At 50.4% G+C, this 16,568-nt stretch overlaps 1 protein-coding gene across 2 annotated transcripts in view; it reads right to left on the bottom strand.

Annotated features, from left to right (window-relative positions):
• Positions 1 to 16,568, bottom strand: part of KIF20B (kinesin family member 20B) — a 37,556-nt gene that overhangs the window by 9,007 nt on the left and 11,981 nt on the right. Inside the window, exons 16-25 of one of the 2 annotated variants that reach the window (XM_061556190.1) lie at positions 15,670 to 15,813; positions 15,385 to 15,537; positions 15,066 to 15,174; positions 9,355 to 11,470; positions 8,454 to 8,550; positions 7,637 to 7,759; positions 6,602 to 6,685; positions 1,323 to 1,475; positions 975 to 1,133; positions 358 to 537 (exon numbers count right to left, since the gene is read on the bottom strand). In XM_061556190.1, the coding sequence (XP_061412174.1) occupies positions 358 to 537; positions 975 to 1,133; positions 1,323 to 1,475; positions 6,602 to 6,685; positions 7,637 to 7,759; positions 8,454 to 8,550; positions 9,355 to 11,470; positions 15,066 to 15,174; positions 15,385 to 15,537; positions 15,670 to 15,813 (3,318 nt within the window). The remainder of the gene's footprint in view (positions 1 to 357; positions 538 to 974; positions 1,134 to 1,322; positions 1,476 to 6,601; positions 6,686 to 7,636; positions 7,760 to 8,453; positions 8,551 to 9,354; positions 11,471 to 15,065; positions 15,175 to 15,384; positions 15,538 to 15,669; positions 15,814 to 16,568) is intronic. The other variant, XM_061556191.1, reaches the window with a different exon arrangement.

Genomic DNA, 16,568 nt, shown 5'->3' with positions numbered 1-16,568 from the left:
CATTGGCCATGCCAAACAAGGTGGTGACCATAATGCTGCGAGACCGGCTGATCCTGCTCCTAATGCTGCACCCGCTGATCATGATGATCATATGTCCAGTGGCCTGTATTTGCATTTTAACAGCCATTAAACAGTGAAAAGATAACTGATAATTATTATGATATATGACAAATGTTGACGGTCATGTCGATGCTGACTGATGGATGATGATAGCAATGAGAATGATGATTGATGGATGATGATAATAATAATTCATTGAATTGGAAAGAATAATTTTGATGATCAGTGACCCACATCATTTCACCGTCCGATCCAGGTATAAAGTCGTGCGGTATCTCCCGCGGCGCTGGTGCTCACCAGTCGCGGCTGCTTGCTGTTGCGTCCGCGCCGTGACTCTAGCGACTTGTCCTCCTCCCCCTCCTCCACCTCCTCCTCGCGACGCCTGCGGACGGCGCTCGTCCGTCGAGGCGGCAACTCCGTGGTGCGGCACGGCGCTCCCTCCGGCTCCGCGGCGCTCCCCTCTGTCTCGCCGGGCGCCTGCGTCCCAGCGAGAGGTTAGGCCTCGACAGCGCCGACGCCTCACAGCGATGACATCCCCGACGCCAGCTCTACCACTCGGATACTATCTCCGACTCCAACCTCACGCCTCCCAACAGCAATAGCTCGGCCACCATCGACCCTAATCCTGAACCCAGCCCCACAGCTATAGCTATCTCTACCGCCAAACTGATAGCACAAACCGCTTAGCCTTACTGTCTTAACTCTATCCCTAGCACCATCCTTACAGTCCAAATCATAACTAGCCTTTACCCCGAGCCTTAGCACTAACCTTTAGCAAATGCTATCCCTGCAGACCTAACTCTAGCTCTCTCGCCAACCATACTACCCAATCACTCTCATTCATCAGAGCCCTAACGCCGGTCGCCCTAACAAGCGCGAGCCCCCAAATGTGACCTCGTGCTCCGGTCGCTCACCTTGGCGGCAGCGTTGGCCGCGACGACGGCGTTCAGACAGCTGATCTCTGCATCGCGCTCGGCGAGCGCCGTGCGCAGGGAGTCGAACTCGGAGGCCAGGCCGGTGGCGAGGAGGTCGCGCTCCTCACGCCACGCGCGCAGCTCCTGCTCCTTCTTGCTCTGCAGACCGTGACGATCCCGGAAAAAAACAAGGAAGAACAACCGTGAAAACGCACATACTGGATATCTTTCCACCTCCAACTGTTCATACTTGGCGCTGCACACGTATGACAGTGCGCAAAGCTTGAGAGATTTTTGCGCGCAGGTTTGAGCGTCCGTGTGCCGAGTCCGAGGGGGCAGGACCCTCACCTCCACCTCCTGGATTTGCTTCTGCAGCTTCTCGCGCTCCGCCGCCCACCGCTTCACCTCCACGTTGCGCCGAAACTCGGCCTCCTTCAGCTGCGACGTCAGTTCCCGCTGCGCTTCTTTCCAGCGACTATCCACCGGTGTCACAACCGGCTCCTGTTGGGGTACACACAAAGATAAAGATCCAGCCGTATAACCTTTAACAACAGACCATCGGTATGAGTGCCGTTAGCGAGCACCTACTAAGGCCAGCATAGCACACACGAGAGGCTGGGTGGCCAGCACCACACTTGGCCGCCTTTGTCTCCCCCAGTGCTGACGTTTACACAATGCACCAGTGCGCTAACCACAAAACTATCGCTCCCCACACACACACATGCTGACACGCACACACGCTGACACGCACACACACATGCTCACACGCACACACGTGCAAAGGTCACGTTAAACGGTGCAGCTCTGCTACAAGTAGATTTGTTGTGCGACACCGCAAGCTAGGTGCTTTTGTTTTGCCACGTGATTGCGGATGCAATGCTACCGAGCCGTTAAACTCTAACGCCACCCTCCTTTAACCAGAATGTGTGGTCCGTGGACTACAACTGTTCCGCAAGGTCATGGAAAGCGGTTTGCGGAACTGTTACAAATACTACGATTTAGAGTAGTTTAAAACAAATTTAAACACGTTAATTTCTTATCGCTAAGCTGTTTACCCATGAAAGCCTCACCGAGTCTAACGGTTATTTTTCAGGCGGGTCCTTTCAAGTTTGCACTATAGGTGGCCACGGTTGCTGTTGAGTTATTTTGCAGTGTAATTTTTCAGATTTGACTAACTTGGGACCATGACGCTGGCACGCAATGGCCTGCCTCGGTTTCAAATGATGTCACGGGATCCCTTTAGCGTCCGCCGCGAATCAGCCGGCACCTCCTGGTGTACGGCGAGCACACCCGAAGCAATAACCAGGGTGGACCGCTGGATTCGGACCGTGATGCTCTGCGACGAGGGGCGATTACGCCGCCGCCGGGGTCACTGCCCCGTCAGGGCGATCCGCGACAAGAGCGCGAGGGTTGACAGATTCCCGCGGGTTCAGAAAGAACTGAGAACCACCGAGCTTGAGCCGCACACATCAACCGCAATGTTTCTCTGAAAACCACGATACAGAAATGTGGCCTTACGATAAAAACTAAATAAAGGAAGTCAGCAGAGTGTAGTTAGCAGTGCACATAACCGAATGCCCCAACATAAATCCGTTTTCTTTCCCGCCAAGCAAAACCCATGCAATGCAGTAAATTAAGTCGACTTATTATGTACGCGGTAACTTTAAATGTCATCCCCAATTCATGTTTTTAATGTGTAAAACGGCCGGTACACAGCTTATCTGGAGTGGTGGCGTCACGCATGGCGACCGATAAACAAACCCAGGTCGCCGAGTTCGTAGCATGGTCTATAAATCCCTGCAGTACCGTTCCGTACACGCACACACAAATATAAATATTAGTCACACAGACGTTAGCGGCGAGTGCTGTTGGCGAGTCTTTGAAGGCTGTCACGGTGCACAATGGGGTGGTGTGGCCAGCACCGAACCCAGCCACCTTTGTCTTCCCCATTGTACATCCCAAACACATTGCACCAGATATTCATTAAAAGACTGAGTGGACCTAAGGGAGGACCGTGACACATTCCGATATTGCTTGCCAATGATGTCGTGCGTCACGGTTGGTAATTGAACCTAGGTTGCGGCATTCATATTCCAGTGAACGAAACCAATGCCTTACCACTCATCACACACACACAACAACTACAACCGCCATTCGCCACTAAGTGCCGGTGACGTCACCACGGCGCTTGTGCCAAGCTATGTGCACGTTAAGGCTACGCACGCACGCACGTGCCTGGCACAAGACGCAGGCATCCCAGTTGGTAATTCCGTACCGAGTTCGACGACTCCAACCGGCAGCCCAAAGGAGGCTCGTTGGAAATATCTGCCCGCTTAAGGTGGAAAGGCGGCTCAGAGGTAAGAGCACAAAGCTTGCACCCTGGACATCTTGGCTTCCAATCCAGGACCCGTGAACTGAACCGGGCTCTCAAGTGCAGTCAGTGGATGTACCCGGCACGGTTAGAGAAGCCGCGCGTCTCTGTGTACCCGTCCCCGGGCCGTAATTCGTGCATGCAAATGTAATTGCGCAGCGCTTTAACAGATACCGCATGGGTAATGAGAACCGTCGGCACATTTGTATTTGGCTGTTGATAAAAAAGAATGTGTACATAATTTCAATTTCAAACACTCACATGCGCCCTTGAAACTCGTTTTGCTTGTCTGGCAATTTGATTTAACTGTCCAAACTAATTTGGTTTTCCACTCTCCGATTAGATGAACATGCGTTCAAGATATAGAAATTTTAAAAAATGCTGGACAAAGAAAACCGACAAAAAGAAATAACGCCTTGAACGCGAAACAACAGACCAAGCAGATGCAATGTACATTCCCACACACGCACGCACGCTGTCATCCAGTGCTACGGTGATAAAGATTGGTGGTGAACGTGGAGAATGAGGAGACTTCCAAACAGCACGAGCCGTGAGGCAGCACAGCAAGTGGGTCAATGAATCCATTTGTCCAACGATTTGAGCGTTATCCCCCTTGCACATGCGGTGGTGTTTCTCCCGGCCATCTCCCACACAAACCAAAGTACTAGTTTAAGCAAGAGCAGGGCCAACATCCACATGCAGGACCCTCCTGAAATATTAGTTGAGACTCAGTGGGGCTTTGCTGCTTCCGTAAACCACTCATCCTTTGCTCCACTGTGCTATCGATCAATCTTTCTCGACCCGTAGACCAGCATCACGCCTCGAATAACTTCCATGCCAATCATGCAGTGGGGGTCCCCTGTCTCCAGGATGGGAACCACTGCTCTCCATAGTATTCTGTCCAGAATTAAACTCCTCTTCCCCCCATCCCCGTTCTGCTGTAGAGAATCCACACAATGTCAACACGATCTGTCCGCGCATCCAGATAAGAGCGAAAAACAATTTCCCGTTCTTGCATGTCTCCAGTTTGTTTTTACGATGCTTTGTCCACAAAAACTCAGCAGCAGCAGCAGCAGCAGCGGCTGAGCATGGCCGGCGATAAACATTCCCCCGCACTCGCTCGGGGAAATTAACGCCTCCGGCAGTAACGGCGAAGCAGTCGTTGGTTCCACCACGGGGATAATCCACCGCGGAGATAGACAGTGGCGCCGATAATAGGATCGCCGGGCTCACGTGCTTCCCCATCGACTGGGTAACGTGACGATTCGCCCCGCTCACGATTCCGATTCCAGAATCAAAAGGTATTTTTTTTTTATTCCAGCGAATGAGGTGCCTCCTAGTGGCTGCAGGGGGACATGCAAACCAATGATATACGACGCATAAATTCACAGCGCTTTAGAAATCCACTGCTGGATGACGAAGGCCTCCCCAACGCCGTGTTGGTTTGTTTTATTGTACTTCAACACGCTGGTCAGTGCCGTTTGGCGATGGTTGGTATCAGGCACCCTAGGATCAGTGCTGATACGACTCTTGTCCTGGTCAGAAACACAACTCAGATCGCCAGGTACAGACAGCACAGTGAGCCAACCACTTCGCTAGCTACGTACAGATGTCACTCGCGACCGACGCTAGCAGTGGCTGGGAATCGAACACGGGTCGCCGGGTTCGTAGCGCAGTGTGCTGATCGCTGCGCCACTGTTCGAAGCCACATCCAGATTAGCCACTTAGAATGTAGATGTGTGGTGGCCAAAGATGACGCTAAGCCGTGCGGAACATTATGGCGATGCGTAAAAATGCAATTTGCTTGATAGTTGCGGATGAACATTAATCTCTATGAATATTTAAACTGATGTCTTCTGATTATTTGTGAGACATTTTAACAGAAACCTGATTTGCACCCATTTAAACCGCATAATGATGCACTGACTGACATTAAACAGATCCTCATGCACACGATAGACGCGTCAAATCGTGCACGTGAAATTCAATTATTTACGTGTACAAATTATGCGCGAGTGATATGCTCATGTTACATTTATGAATGAGGATACAAAGGTGGCGGTAATAACGCCATAAACATTGAGTGTCGGATCGAATCGTGGCAACTGAGGTGCGTCCTGGAAAACTTGCAAACCCACACTGTTCCTATTCTCAGGATAACTCATGCTGGCTTACGAAAACACTGGAATCCACTCGTGATAGATGGTCACACAATGAACTCAATAATTCATTTGTTCCATTTGTTGCATCCACTTACATCTGCCTTCTCTACCTACTTAAAAAAAATGAGATTTCATGGGTTATCGAGTTTATTTTGCTCCCCCACCAGGGAGCGGGGCGGGGGAGGGGCGGGACGCAGAGTGGCAGCGCAGCGGTTCGAGCACTTGTGCCATGAACACGACAACCTGAGTTAAATTTCCCAGCCACGGTTAACCAATATATACAAACCAGTACTGGGTCCCCCCCCACATCCACCACCCCTCCATCACCAACCCGCACTGGCCAGCGTGGTGAAGTATGGTTAAAAACGACCATAAAAGACATGGCGTGTGGAGGCCTTCGCCCAGCGATGGATTTCCAACAGGGCTGGCAATTATTACAGGCCGAAGTAGTTTATACATAGCCTTGTGATCATTTTGACAGATTTAGGTCTACCTAGTACAGTGGTGGTTCTCAACACCTTTCGGTACGGCTATACCCAATCAAGACCAACTGTTCCCACGCCCACGTGCACCGCCAACACGCGCCTCAACACGTGAACCGCATGCAATGTCGGCGGCACGGCTCGGCTTCTGCAGCGGCAAAGCCCACCTCCCGGTGTGGCGGTGGAAGAGAGACGTCTGCGTGTGATTTGTCAACAGCAACGCACTGCCTCCGCTGACATCGCACACTCACGTTCGTCTCACCGCAGCCCAAGGGCCCCCCCCCCCCTCTCATGAAAGGCTTGAGTGAACCCACTGATCTACTGACATCTAAACTAAACTAACTATTCATATATTTTAGCAGATAAGGCCCACTGAGCTATATAATTCTTTTTTCAGAAGCGACCTGGCTATCACAAATGATAGCTCAACGAAGTGGCTCATCATTCATCATCACGCGGAAATGCATGGCAGCCAAATACTCTAACGTGTGATCTTCTCAGATTGGTTTGGCAACTTTTTTTCCCTTGAGGAGTTGGTGGCATTGCTGGCAATGAGGAGGGGAGTGGTGAGGGCGCTAAGGTCACGAATGCTGCTGGCACGTGGGTTCTCACCGAGTCGTCGCGTTTCTCGACACGGGCGGCGACGGTGGCGGCGGCTTGGGGAGAAGGGCTCTTCTCCCGCTCCTGCTGCAGTTCCTGCCATGATGACAACAAAACATGCTGTTTACCCTATCAGAAGCACCTATCCTGGCACCTATGCAGCCTAGATGCACTTACCCAGCACCCATGCCCCGATTTGTACTTAGTATGTCCCCAGCCCCCAGACACATTCTGGCATGTACCTAGCCTGGCACCACATTCTGGTGTGCACCTAGCCTGGTACCACATATACTGGCATGTTTACAGCCTAAAGACACATAACCTGGCATATTCAATAATACAATTCCCTGTACCATGCCTGGTTCCAAATACCCAAGTAGGTACATAGTCTGGTCCCACATGTACTGGATCCCATACAATGGTGTGCACATCTAGTTTAATATCAAATACCATTTCATATTCCTGGCCTAGAGATACATGCAGAGTCTGGGTTGTAATCATCCGGGCACAATGTACCCTGGCATGGATGTAAACGAGGGATGTTCATCGTTTGGAGTTTATACATTTAAACTTTGGCTAATTCTTAAACAATAAATGTGTTTACGTGCTAAATGGTGACAGCAACCCTGTAAAAACTGTGCAGCCTCCATCGCCACCTAGAGCACGTGGCTTGCAGTGCGCACGCACGCGACATGACCCGCGTGCTTTGTCAGGACGTTGGCCAAAGTTGAAATCGGCATCGCCTAAGCTCGTAAAACTTTAGGCCGATTTTATTTACACGGCCAATGACTCGATACCTCTGCTGCTCTGTTCATAGTTATTTACAGACAGATGAAAATAAGTAAAAGCATTTTCTCTGAATGTTCATGTTTTTACTGACTAGCACTGGCCATGCATTTCCATGGTATTCAAGGGGGGGTGGGGGGGGCAGCACAAAACACGAACCCGAATCAACGCTATAGGACGTGGATTGACATCATTTAAATATTTTTATCAATTTAATGGCATCTAGCACCCCTGACGTGAACCTAGCCTGGCACCGCTTACCCGGCGCAGCACCTGCAGCTGCCGATCCCTGCCGGCCATGCACTGCGCCCCCTGTGCGCGCACCTTCTCAAGCTCCTGTTCCAGGCGGGCGGATCGCTCCTTCTCCGCACGGGCCATCTCCATCTGTACACGCGGCATGGAGGTTACAGCGGACATGCGTGACGGCGCCGATGTGAACGTGTGTGGGCGTGCAGGTGTGCGAGAGAGTGTGTGGGTGTGCCATTGCGCGGGTGTGAGAGTGCTCTGGAAGGTGGCCAGGTGGCACAGAAGTTGGAGCACTACTTGGCACCACTGACAATTCTGGAGCCGCCTGTGATTGAAACCGCGTAGCGAGCCGATGCTTCTCAGCCCGGTCAACTAGGACTGCACACTACTAAAAAAAAAAACCATCACATTACATTTGATTCTGTGCTTTTTTGGCTAAATTCTGGCTCTCGAAATTAACAATATCGGTTTGACCGTCATGCGATGAACATTACTCTCGGTGGCAGGGTGGGTGAAAAGCGCTGCCCCCTTGTGTGTGGACTCAGAATTCGAACAATTCATTGAATCTTGCACTTTGCGGTTCAGGTGAAATATCTGTGGACTTCAGTCCATGGACGAGATCCAAATATATTAATTGGTGGTACAACCTGAGATGGCAACACGCGAGTTGTATCAACATCTTTAAAAATCGCAAATGAATGTCAATAATGCAATAATCTAGTTATAGTCAGCACGTTCTCACATTGCCCACTTAAATTTGACACATACGGAAACTGGCATCACTAAATATTTGCCACCCTTAGGCGGTACCAAATTTTGCCCAAGCCGTTACCTCCTTCTCGACGTGCTGCATCTGCCTCCGCACGTCCGAAAGCTTCTCCCGGAGATCGTCGCTTTCCTCCGCTGCCCCACGCAGTTTGGCACGCACGCTGCCAAGGGGTAGCAGCAGTCGGCAATCGAGAGGAAAAATACACACGAGCTGAAAGTCAAATCCCTTAAGGGGAGCCTCTGATTAAATCCTGGCTTCAAATCCAAGTATCAGCCAACTGCCTAAGATTAAACCAAGTGTAGTGGGTTGATGGTCTCAGCCCTGGGTTCTGATAACTTGAACATACACCCATCGACTTGGAGAAACCCAGTCTTCCCAATGCGATGCCTCAACACTTTCCTGGCCCCCAGATTTCTGTCGCCCCCAAGCTAAGATCAGGCCGACAAAAACCCCTCCTTAACACTCACACCTGTGCTATTGTTACTAAAATTACACCACTACTTTTAGTCACCCCATTCTTCATCTCAAACCACTATATTACGTAAAATTATTATCGCTGTAAAGCACCCTGGGAAATGGTGCTATTATAAGATAAAGACCCGGACTCACATAGACTGAGCTGTGATTAAACCGGGTACTCAGGTGTAATGAGTTGATCAACACAGCCCAATCAACAATGGCTGCACACAAAAGCCACCACACTAAATATGGTTCTGCACTGAATTTTGCTAAAAAGAATTTAAATATTCACTTTATTGTTATGCAGAATGATTGGGAACTACTTGCGCTCAAGTGTGTGGACCAGAAGTCGCTTAAAGAGATCTCAGAGTTATATGATATCCGCTTCCTTGGGCTATTAACATATGGTTGTTACTGCTCTGCAAGACATCCAAATGGATACTTCGTCTCATGACGTGAAGCCAGTAACCTAAATCTCCGTGTAGGCGGCACGGCGCGTACAAACCTCGCAAGCTCCTCCTCCAGCTCAGCCTTCTCGGCGCGTGCACGCTCCGCCCGCCTCTCCGCCGTCTCCTCCGCGCCCAGCCGGCTCTCCAGTGTCCTCATCGTTTCTTCGCACACCTGCAGCTCCTGGCACAGGACGCCGTTCGCCTCCCTCAGGGCAGACAGGTCGAAGGACAACTTCTCTTTCTCCACTGTGAGTTCGGCCACGGTCGCCTCCAAGCGCTCCACGTCCGCCGCCCGGGTAGCTTCAGACGCGCCGATCAGCTCGCGGTATCGACCGTCGGTCCCCGCAACTGGCGCCGACGCTTCCTCCCCCGCCGGGACGGCGCGCACTTGACCCTCAGACTCCTTCTCGGCTGCACCTCGCTCGAGTGCCACGATCTCGGCCAGCGCCACCGACTCCGGCTCCTCCTTCTCCGCCAGCGTTCGCTCTGGCTCGCACCGGCGGTCGGCCCCGTCCTGCCCGCTCGCCGTCGCCACATTCGCCTTCGACTCGGCCAGCTTCGCCTCCCACTCGCCCATGAGGCGGTTTGCGGCCTTGAGCGCGTCCTGTGCCATGCGCGCCTCACGCCGCAGCCGGCTCTCACGAGCCTTCGCCTCGGCGCTCGCCGTCTCGTGCTCGGCGAGCAGCTCCCGCAGACGCTTGACCTCCCGCTCGGGCGCCTCGGCCCGCGGCGTCCCCACACCGCTCTCCGACTCGTCGGACTGACCAGCCATCCGCTCACACCGCTCTTCCAGTGCTGCCATCGTGCGGTGGAAGTTTCCGGCGCCGGAGCCGCTGTTGACACGCGCCCTCACATCGGCCAGTTCTTTCTGGGCCTCTTCATACTTCCTGGTTGCTCTCTCCAGCTCCTGCCTTGTCTCAGTCAACTTACTCCTGGTCTCCTCCAGTTCAACCCCAGCCTTCGTCTGTGCCGCCTTCAAGTCATTATCCTCCGTCCTCTCATCGGCCTCCCCTCTCTTGTCTCGCAGCACCTTGAGGCATTGCTCAAGCTCCTTCCTAAGGTTCTCGCAGTCTTCCGTAACCTCCTTGAGGGTGTCCGCTTGATGCATCGACTTGTTAAAGAGTTCCTCGTTCTGGGTCTTGAGCTGCCCCAGTTCTGCGAGCCGCACCCGCGCCTCTTCCAGCTCGGCGATTTTCTCCGCCGCCTCCCGTCTGGCTTCTCCGAGTTGCGCGAGGAGGTTGGCGAGCTCTGCCTTGACCTCCGCGAGGTCCCTCCTCGACGACGCCTCCCGCTCAGCCGCGTCACGTGCTACCTCCAGCCGGTCCCTCTCCTCGCGCAGCTCCCGCCGCGACTCCGCCAGCTCGGCCTGCAAACCAGCAACGGCGCCCTCGGTGGCGCTCAGAGTCGCCGCCTTCTCGCGCAGCTCGGCGCAGCTCCCCTCCAGCCTGCGGTCCAACACAACCAGCGCCTGCGCCTGCTCGCACAGAGTGGCCGCCTGCAGCGCGCACTCGGCCGCCAGCTGCCCGTTCTGTGCTTTGAGGACGCCAACCTCCTCCAGGTTGGCTTGCGCCGCGTCCAGCTCCTTGTTCTTGCTCGACAGGGTACGCATCACCTCCAGTAGCTCGCGCTTGGTGCGGTGCAGCTCTTGGCTCACCCGGGCGCCGGCAGGGTTTGTCTTCGCCTCGGCATCAGAGAGCCTCTCGTCCCCGCCGCGCTCCCCCAGCGTCTCTCTCAGTGCGGCGAGGTCGCTCTCCAGCCGCTGCTTGTGCTCCTCCTGTTGCCCGCACCGCGCTAGCAGCTCCGAATTCTCAGCGCGCAGACGAGACGCTTTCTCCAACGCCTCTCGCAGGTCCGCGCGTGCCCGTTCCGCGTCACCAAGCGCTTCGCTCAGGCGAACGTCGTCACAGCCCGCAGGCTCGGAACCCGGAGCTCCGCCTCTCTTGTTGCCGCTCTGTAGCTGAACCTCGTGTAGTAATTGCACCAACCGCGGACTGACGTTTTGGGTATTTTCCAAGGCACTCCCACATTGGTGCCGATTTCCGTGAGAGCGCTGGGCGAGCGGGCGGATCGCCGGGAGGGATTTTGGGATGTGTGTGCGGTTCGTGGAAAGATCTCCCTGCCACTGGGGTTTCGACGGCGTGGCCTGCGCTTGTGTTTTCCCAAATGCTGGCCCTACGCAGAGACATGGGCAGAAATGGCAGTCCAAGTCAATGTTGCGTTTGAGAAATGAAGATGCATTTTTTTTTTACAAATAAAAGTCAGGCTTTAATGCCAAATAGTGGAGGGCCAGCAAAAATGGGAAAACATAAGTTCGTCTACGGATATATCTCCCCAATACTGCACGTCAACCTGATACACCGATTCATTAATTTAGATAGATTCTTAGGCTCACAGCACACATATCAAATTGTTCATGTAAGAATTGTATTTTCAATCTGTATATTTTGTACGTAATGACCTCTGAATACACGATAGACCGTTACATTGACAATGTTCATTAATTCTTTAATCGAATTGTTACCCCCTCCAAATCGGGATATTTCGCCCAAGTGCAAGAGGGAATGAAACGTTATATGCCTACAAAGTGTCGCTCACCTAATGCTTGGCAGCAACTTCTAAAAATAGAGTGCACTGACAAAATCCACACGAAATTTTGTCTACCAAGCACCAGACTTTAATGTTTATTCAAATATACACAAAAAGCGAAAAGCGGTATAAAAGTTGAAGTGAAGGTGGTGCGCCATTTTGATTTTTTTTTACGATAACTTTTGTAATGCTAAATTTCCAAAATTGCCCTACCCTCCATGAAATAACCAACCATGCAATCAACCAGCCATACGATTAATTGTACAATAAAAAAAAACACCAATCAACCATACAACAACCATAAACATACAACCAACCCATACAAGAAACCAAGCAAATCATAAAAAAACTAAACAACCACCAACCAACCAGCCAGCCACAAGACCAACCAAACCATCCTACCATCCAACCAATCATACAACCCACCAGGGATGAATACAAACCTAAATAGATGTTTGGTTTGCTACAGGAGTGATGGTAAGGGCAGGGCTTTTGCAAAAACTAAGAGTGAATCTTATTATTTGGTTCTTTCGGTAAAGTCACGTAGATAGAAAAGATAAAAAAAATAAAAAATAAAAAAAAATACGACTTGTTATTTTTTTCGATCTATCTACGTGACTTTACCGAAAGAACCAAAGAATATGAATTCCTGCAGTCGCGAAAGTATTAAGTAAAAATTTAAGAGTGAATCTGGAACATTAAGACACACAATGTCTGCATTAGCAGGCAGAAGGGTGATTGCCTGGCTGCCGTTCAGGAAAACATCAAGACGCCTCTTACTTGGATCAAGGCGTGAGTTGTATACTGTTAGGACCTTGATAAAGGACTCAAATGAAAGGGGCAAACCAAAGAACAAACAACCTTTATCTTATAGATAAGTACTTTGGCAGTTGTGTCTCAGACTTTCTAAAACTGGTTTGAAGCTTCCATGAATTAAATACTTTTTTTTAGGTTATGGACAAGTACATCATCATTATAGGGCATGCGATGCCACGAGCTTTTTGTTAATAAGAGAAATAACTGAGCCTATGCAAATCAATGTGCGTATAAGTTAACTAACCTAATCATTTTCCAAATCAGTATGAAGTATCCTTAAGGGAAAAAAAGTTGCCATTGTCTTCTGTGATCCATGCATTGGATTGACAATAGCATCCTGGTTATAACTGATCGGAATAAATGTACCGATTGTAGCGTATTCACTGCAGCCTAATGCATTTATTCAACCAAACAAATTGTTTAAATTGTTACCCTGATCACGAGCCAGGTCATTTTTGGGAGGGACGTATACATTGTTATTCCGCCTGTCAGTTTAAAAATGTGTAATCAAATAAATTGGCATTCCCATTAAAATCATAGATTGAAAAATCCAATACCTGTAACATCACTCTGGTAGAGATCACTTAGTCAATGCATTGAATGTCATCACAATGTGAGGATGATGCTCCTGAAAGTCACTATTTCTCATTATCAAAGCTTCAAACATATGTTGGCCAGCCTCCAGGACACACAACCAAACGGGGCAAGGGGGGGATGGTTTGTGACTAAAAGATAACAGCTGTTTTTATTTTCGCAGACTACTGCCTGCAGCACAAAAAATATTCTTATGGCTGCAAGATGCTACACATCATGTGAGCTGGTATTCTAAGGAATTCCCGTGCACCTTGTAATACCCCCCTCACGTCATCACGGTCGTATACAGTGCTGCTCATCCGAGTAATATTCAAAGCACCATTCCCAGATGCAAGCCCAGGATGAAAAGCCAGGTTGTATTAGTGTAACAGTATTCCTTTGGCATAAAATAACCCCAAATTGGTTAACAACACTGACCCGGCTTAAAACGCAATTTTGTTTCCATCTGTGAAATTCTACTAACAATATAGCAACACTAAATAATACAATGCTCTGCGCATTTTATAGCTTAAGACATTATACACACGAGGCATGTAACAATATTATAAAATTGAATGATTATACGCACACGAAGCAGGCATCAAAGTGAGCGTGTAGAAATCGATTGTGATATTTTAAGTAATACGCTGAGGCTAACAGAGCAAACCTCTTTTTTTTACTGAAAATAAAGCGAGTATTGAAATAAAATCATGACCCCAAATTCTAACAACGGATCAAATGACTGTAGAATCGTTACGATGCTAACACGGCATTTCACACTGTGCACGCAAAAAAATTGCCTAATAACATCAGCCTGGAATGAATAATCTCTAACTATCCGTCCTATCCACACCGTGATGGCAAGATAGCACAAAACAACTCAAGGTCAGCAACTGTAAAACTCTCCTTAACCACCCAGGGTTCGAATCCAGGTCTCAACTGTCTGTGATTAAAACAAGGTGAGTTGAATGTTCCAGCATGGTCACCGATGATTGCACAACAAAAAGAAAACTAAATAATAAAATTAATTTCAATTCTCAGAGAATTCTAAATATTGGTTTGACTGAAATATGACAAATGTATATTTCGCAGGGCATATGGGATGGTGCAGCATCCCTGTGCTGTGAATAAAAGAGTTCATTCGAAGGAATCTCAGTCGTTCTGTGAAATTTTCCGTGAGATCTCCTTTCGTGGGCTGTTCTCTGACATGGGTTTGTGTGCTGCTGTGAACACCTCTGAACGAATTTGACAGCACAAATCGGGTTAAATCGGAACGGGCACAAAAATGAAATAAGTTAAAGACTCCACTGAAGACCAGCAGCAATTCAATTCTATTGGTGAAAGTGCCTCGACCCAAACGATCAAACGATTCGCAAAGCACAGCCACATAACCACCAGCAGCAATGGCGGCGGTGGCGGCAGCGGGCAGGATCTGCCGCAGCAGCAGCCAGATGGTGCGTTCACACCCAATTTGGTCGTGCCGTTGTGCCGTCAGCGTTCTTCCTTGTGCGCGATCGCAGGATACGGGCGTACGCATTGTCCGTGATCGCATGCGCTGCCTGAGAACGCAACCGAACCAGGCTGCGAGGCATCTTCGCAGTCGGCGCCGTCGGCGCCATCAACGCCGACCCTTTCGCCGCCGGGCCGATGGCCAGTGATGTCGCCTTGGCGAGCGACGCGGCAGTGCCTCCGCTAGCCGCCGTGTTACCTCTCTTAGCTGGTGGCTGTGAGCATTCTGAGGCAAGGCCTTGCATGAAGTTGGATGAGCGTTTCATGGCTCGCGTGAGCTCACCCCTCAGCTGCTCCGTGGTGGCCTTCAACGACACTAGCTCGGAGAGCTTGCAGCTCAGCTGCTTGTCCCTGCTGGCCAGTGACACGCGCAGCTCCTCGATCAGAAGGTCCTGGGTCAGGGGGTGAGGACAATGGGAAAACCAAACCGTCACAATTCAGCACAAGGAATTTTATCCAATGCATGAGAAGCAGCTAATGTAAAAATATTAATAGAAAAACAGAAAAATCCACAGCCTGGATAATCCACCCGCAGATAATGGAGTGATCTGTACAAATGATGGAAAACACAATGGAGAGCGGCAGAGCCTTGCTCCCTCTACCTTTGTGGAAAGCTCCTCTTCTAGCTTCCCGCTGCGCTGCTTCAAACTCTTAATCTCCTTGCGGTTCTTTTCAAAGGTCTCCTCGGCCTCCTCCAGGGTCACCTTGAGCTCACGGTTGGCCTCTTTCAGTATCCCAAGGTCCATTGTCTGTGCCTTCAACACCGGCGCGAGCGTGTGCGGGCGAGGCAAGCATGCCCAATTATACACAATACAAAATTCATATCATCAAGAAGCCGCATAATCTTATAATCAGGAGAACAGAGTAGCACTAATGTTACACCCCACCGGAGAATCGGGCAGCAGCTCCAGCTGGCGGCGCGATTCCTCGCCCGCCTCCCGCAGGGCCCTCACGTCCCGCTGTAGGCCCGCCAGGGTCCCCTCCAGCTCTAGGATTCGCTTCGCCTGCTGCTCGGCGAGCTCCGCCTTCTCCTGCAGTGCCGAGGTGAAGGGTGAAGGGTGAGAGGCGCGTGGGTTTGATATTGAGTCACGGGGCAAGAAGGGCTGGCCATGTGAATGGGGTGGCTTGGAATCTATGGATTGTGAAGATACAGGAAATCCTCATTTGATTGAAGGAGATTCTTTGACAGCTGAAGAACCATCTACAGCAGAGGTCCTTAAACTTGTGGCCTACGTGCCACATCATACTTTAAAAAAACCCGCCAAGAGATGTAGAGTAGTGAGATGAAAGGGAGACAAACAAGAAACAGATATGAGAGAGATGTAGACAAGATATAAGGTTTAGTGAGATGAAAGCAAGTCAAATGACAGATAAGAAACGTTGTGACGTCATGACACCACACGAGCGCGCATGCCGGTCGCCCCACTGAGGGAGCAGACGAGGGCTGAGCAGCGCCACCGCGTCAAGGTAATCAACAACGTGTGTGTATGTGTATGTACGCTGAACTTCTTTCACACCATACATAGCCAACCATGCTAGTCAGAGGTGGGAGAAGGATAACAAACACAAAAAGCACTTCTAAAGAAATTAGTTAAGAGGAAATGTAAGTGGGCTTGGACAAGACACGACGCTCAGACGTACGATGTTCTGGGTGATCGAGACCAATGACAGAGCGGAAGTCAATGGAGGGAACGTCCACCAGAAAGCAACCTTCATCCAGCCGTAGACAGATTAAAGCACGCGATGACGACTACGAGGCATAAGATTAAACTCGTTTATCCGACCC

The sequence above is a fragment of the Lethenteron reissneri genome, chromosome 22 (assembly GCF_015708825.2).
Source record: "Lethenteron reissneri isolate LAM-NWPU_2019-01 chromosome 22, ASM1570882v1, whole genome shotgun sequence".
NCBI classification, from domain to species: Eukaryota; Metazoa; Chordata; class Hyperoartia; order Petromyzontiformes; family Petromyzontidae; genus Lethenteron; species Lethenteron reissneri.
This window is presented reverse-complemented; position numbering and strand designations above follow the sequence as displayed.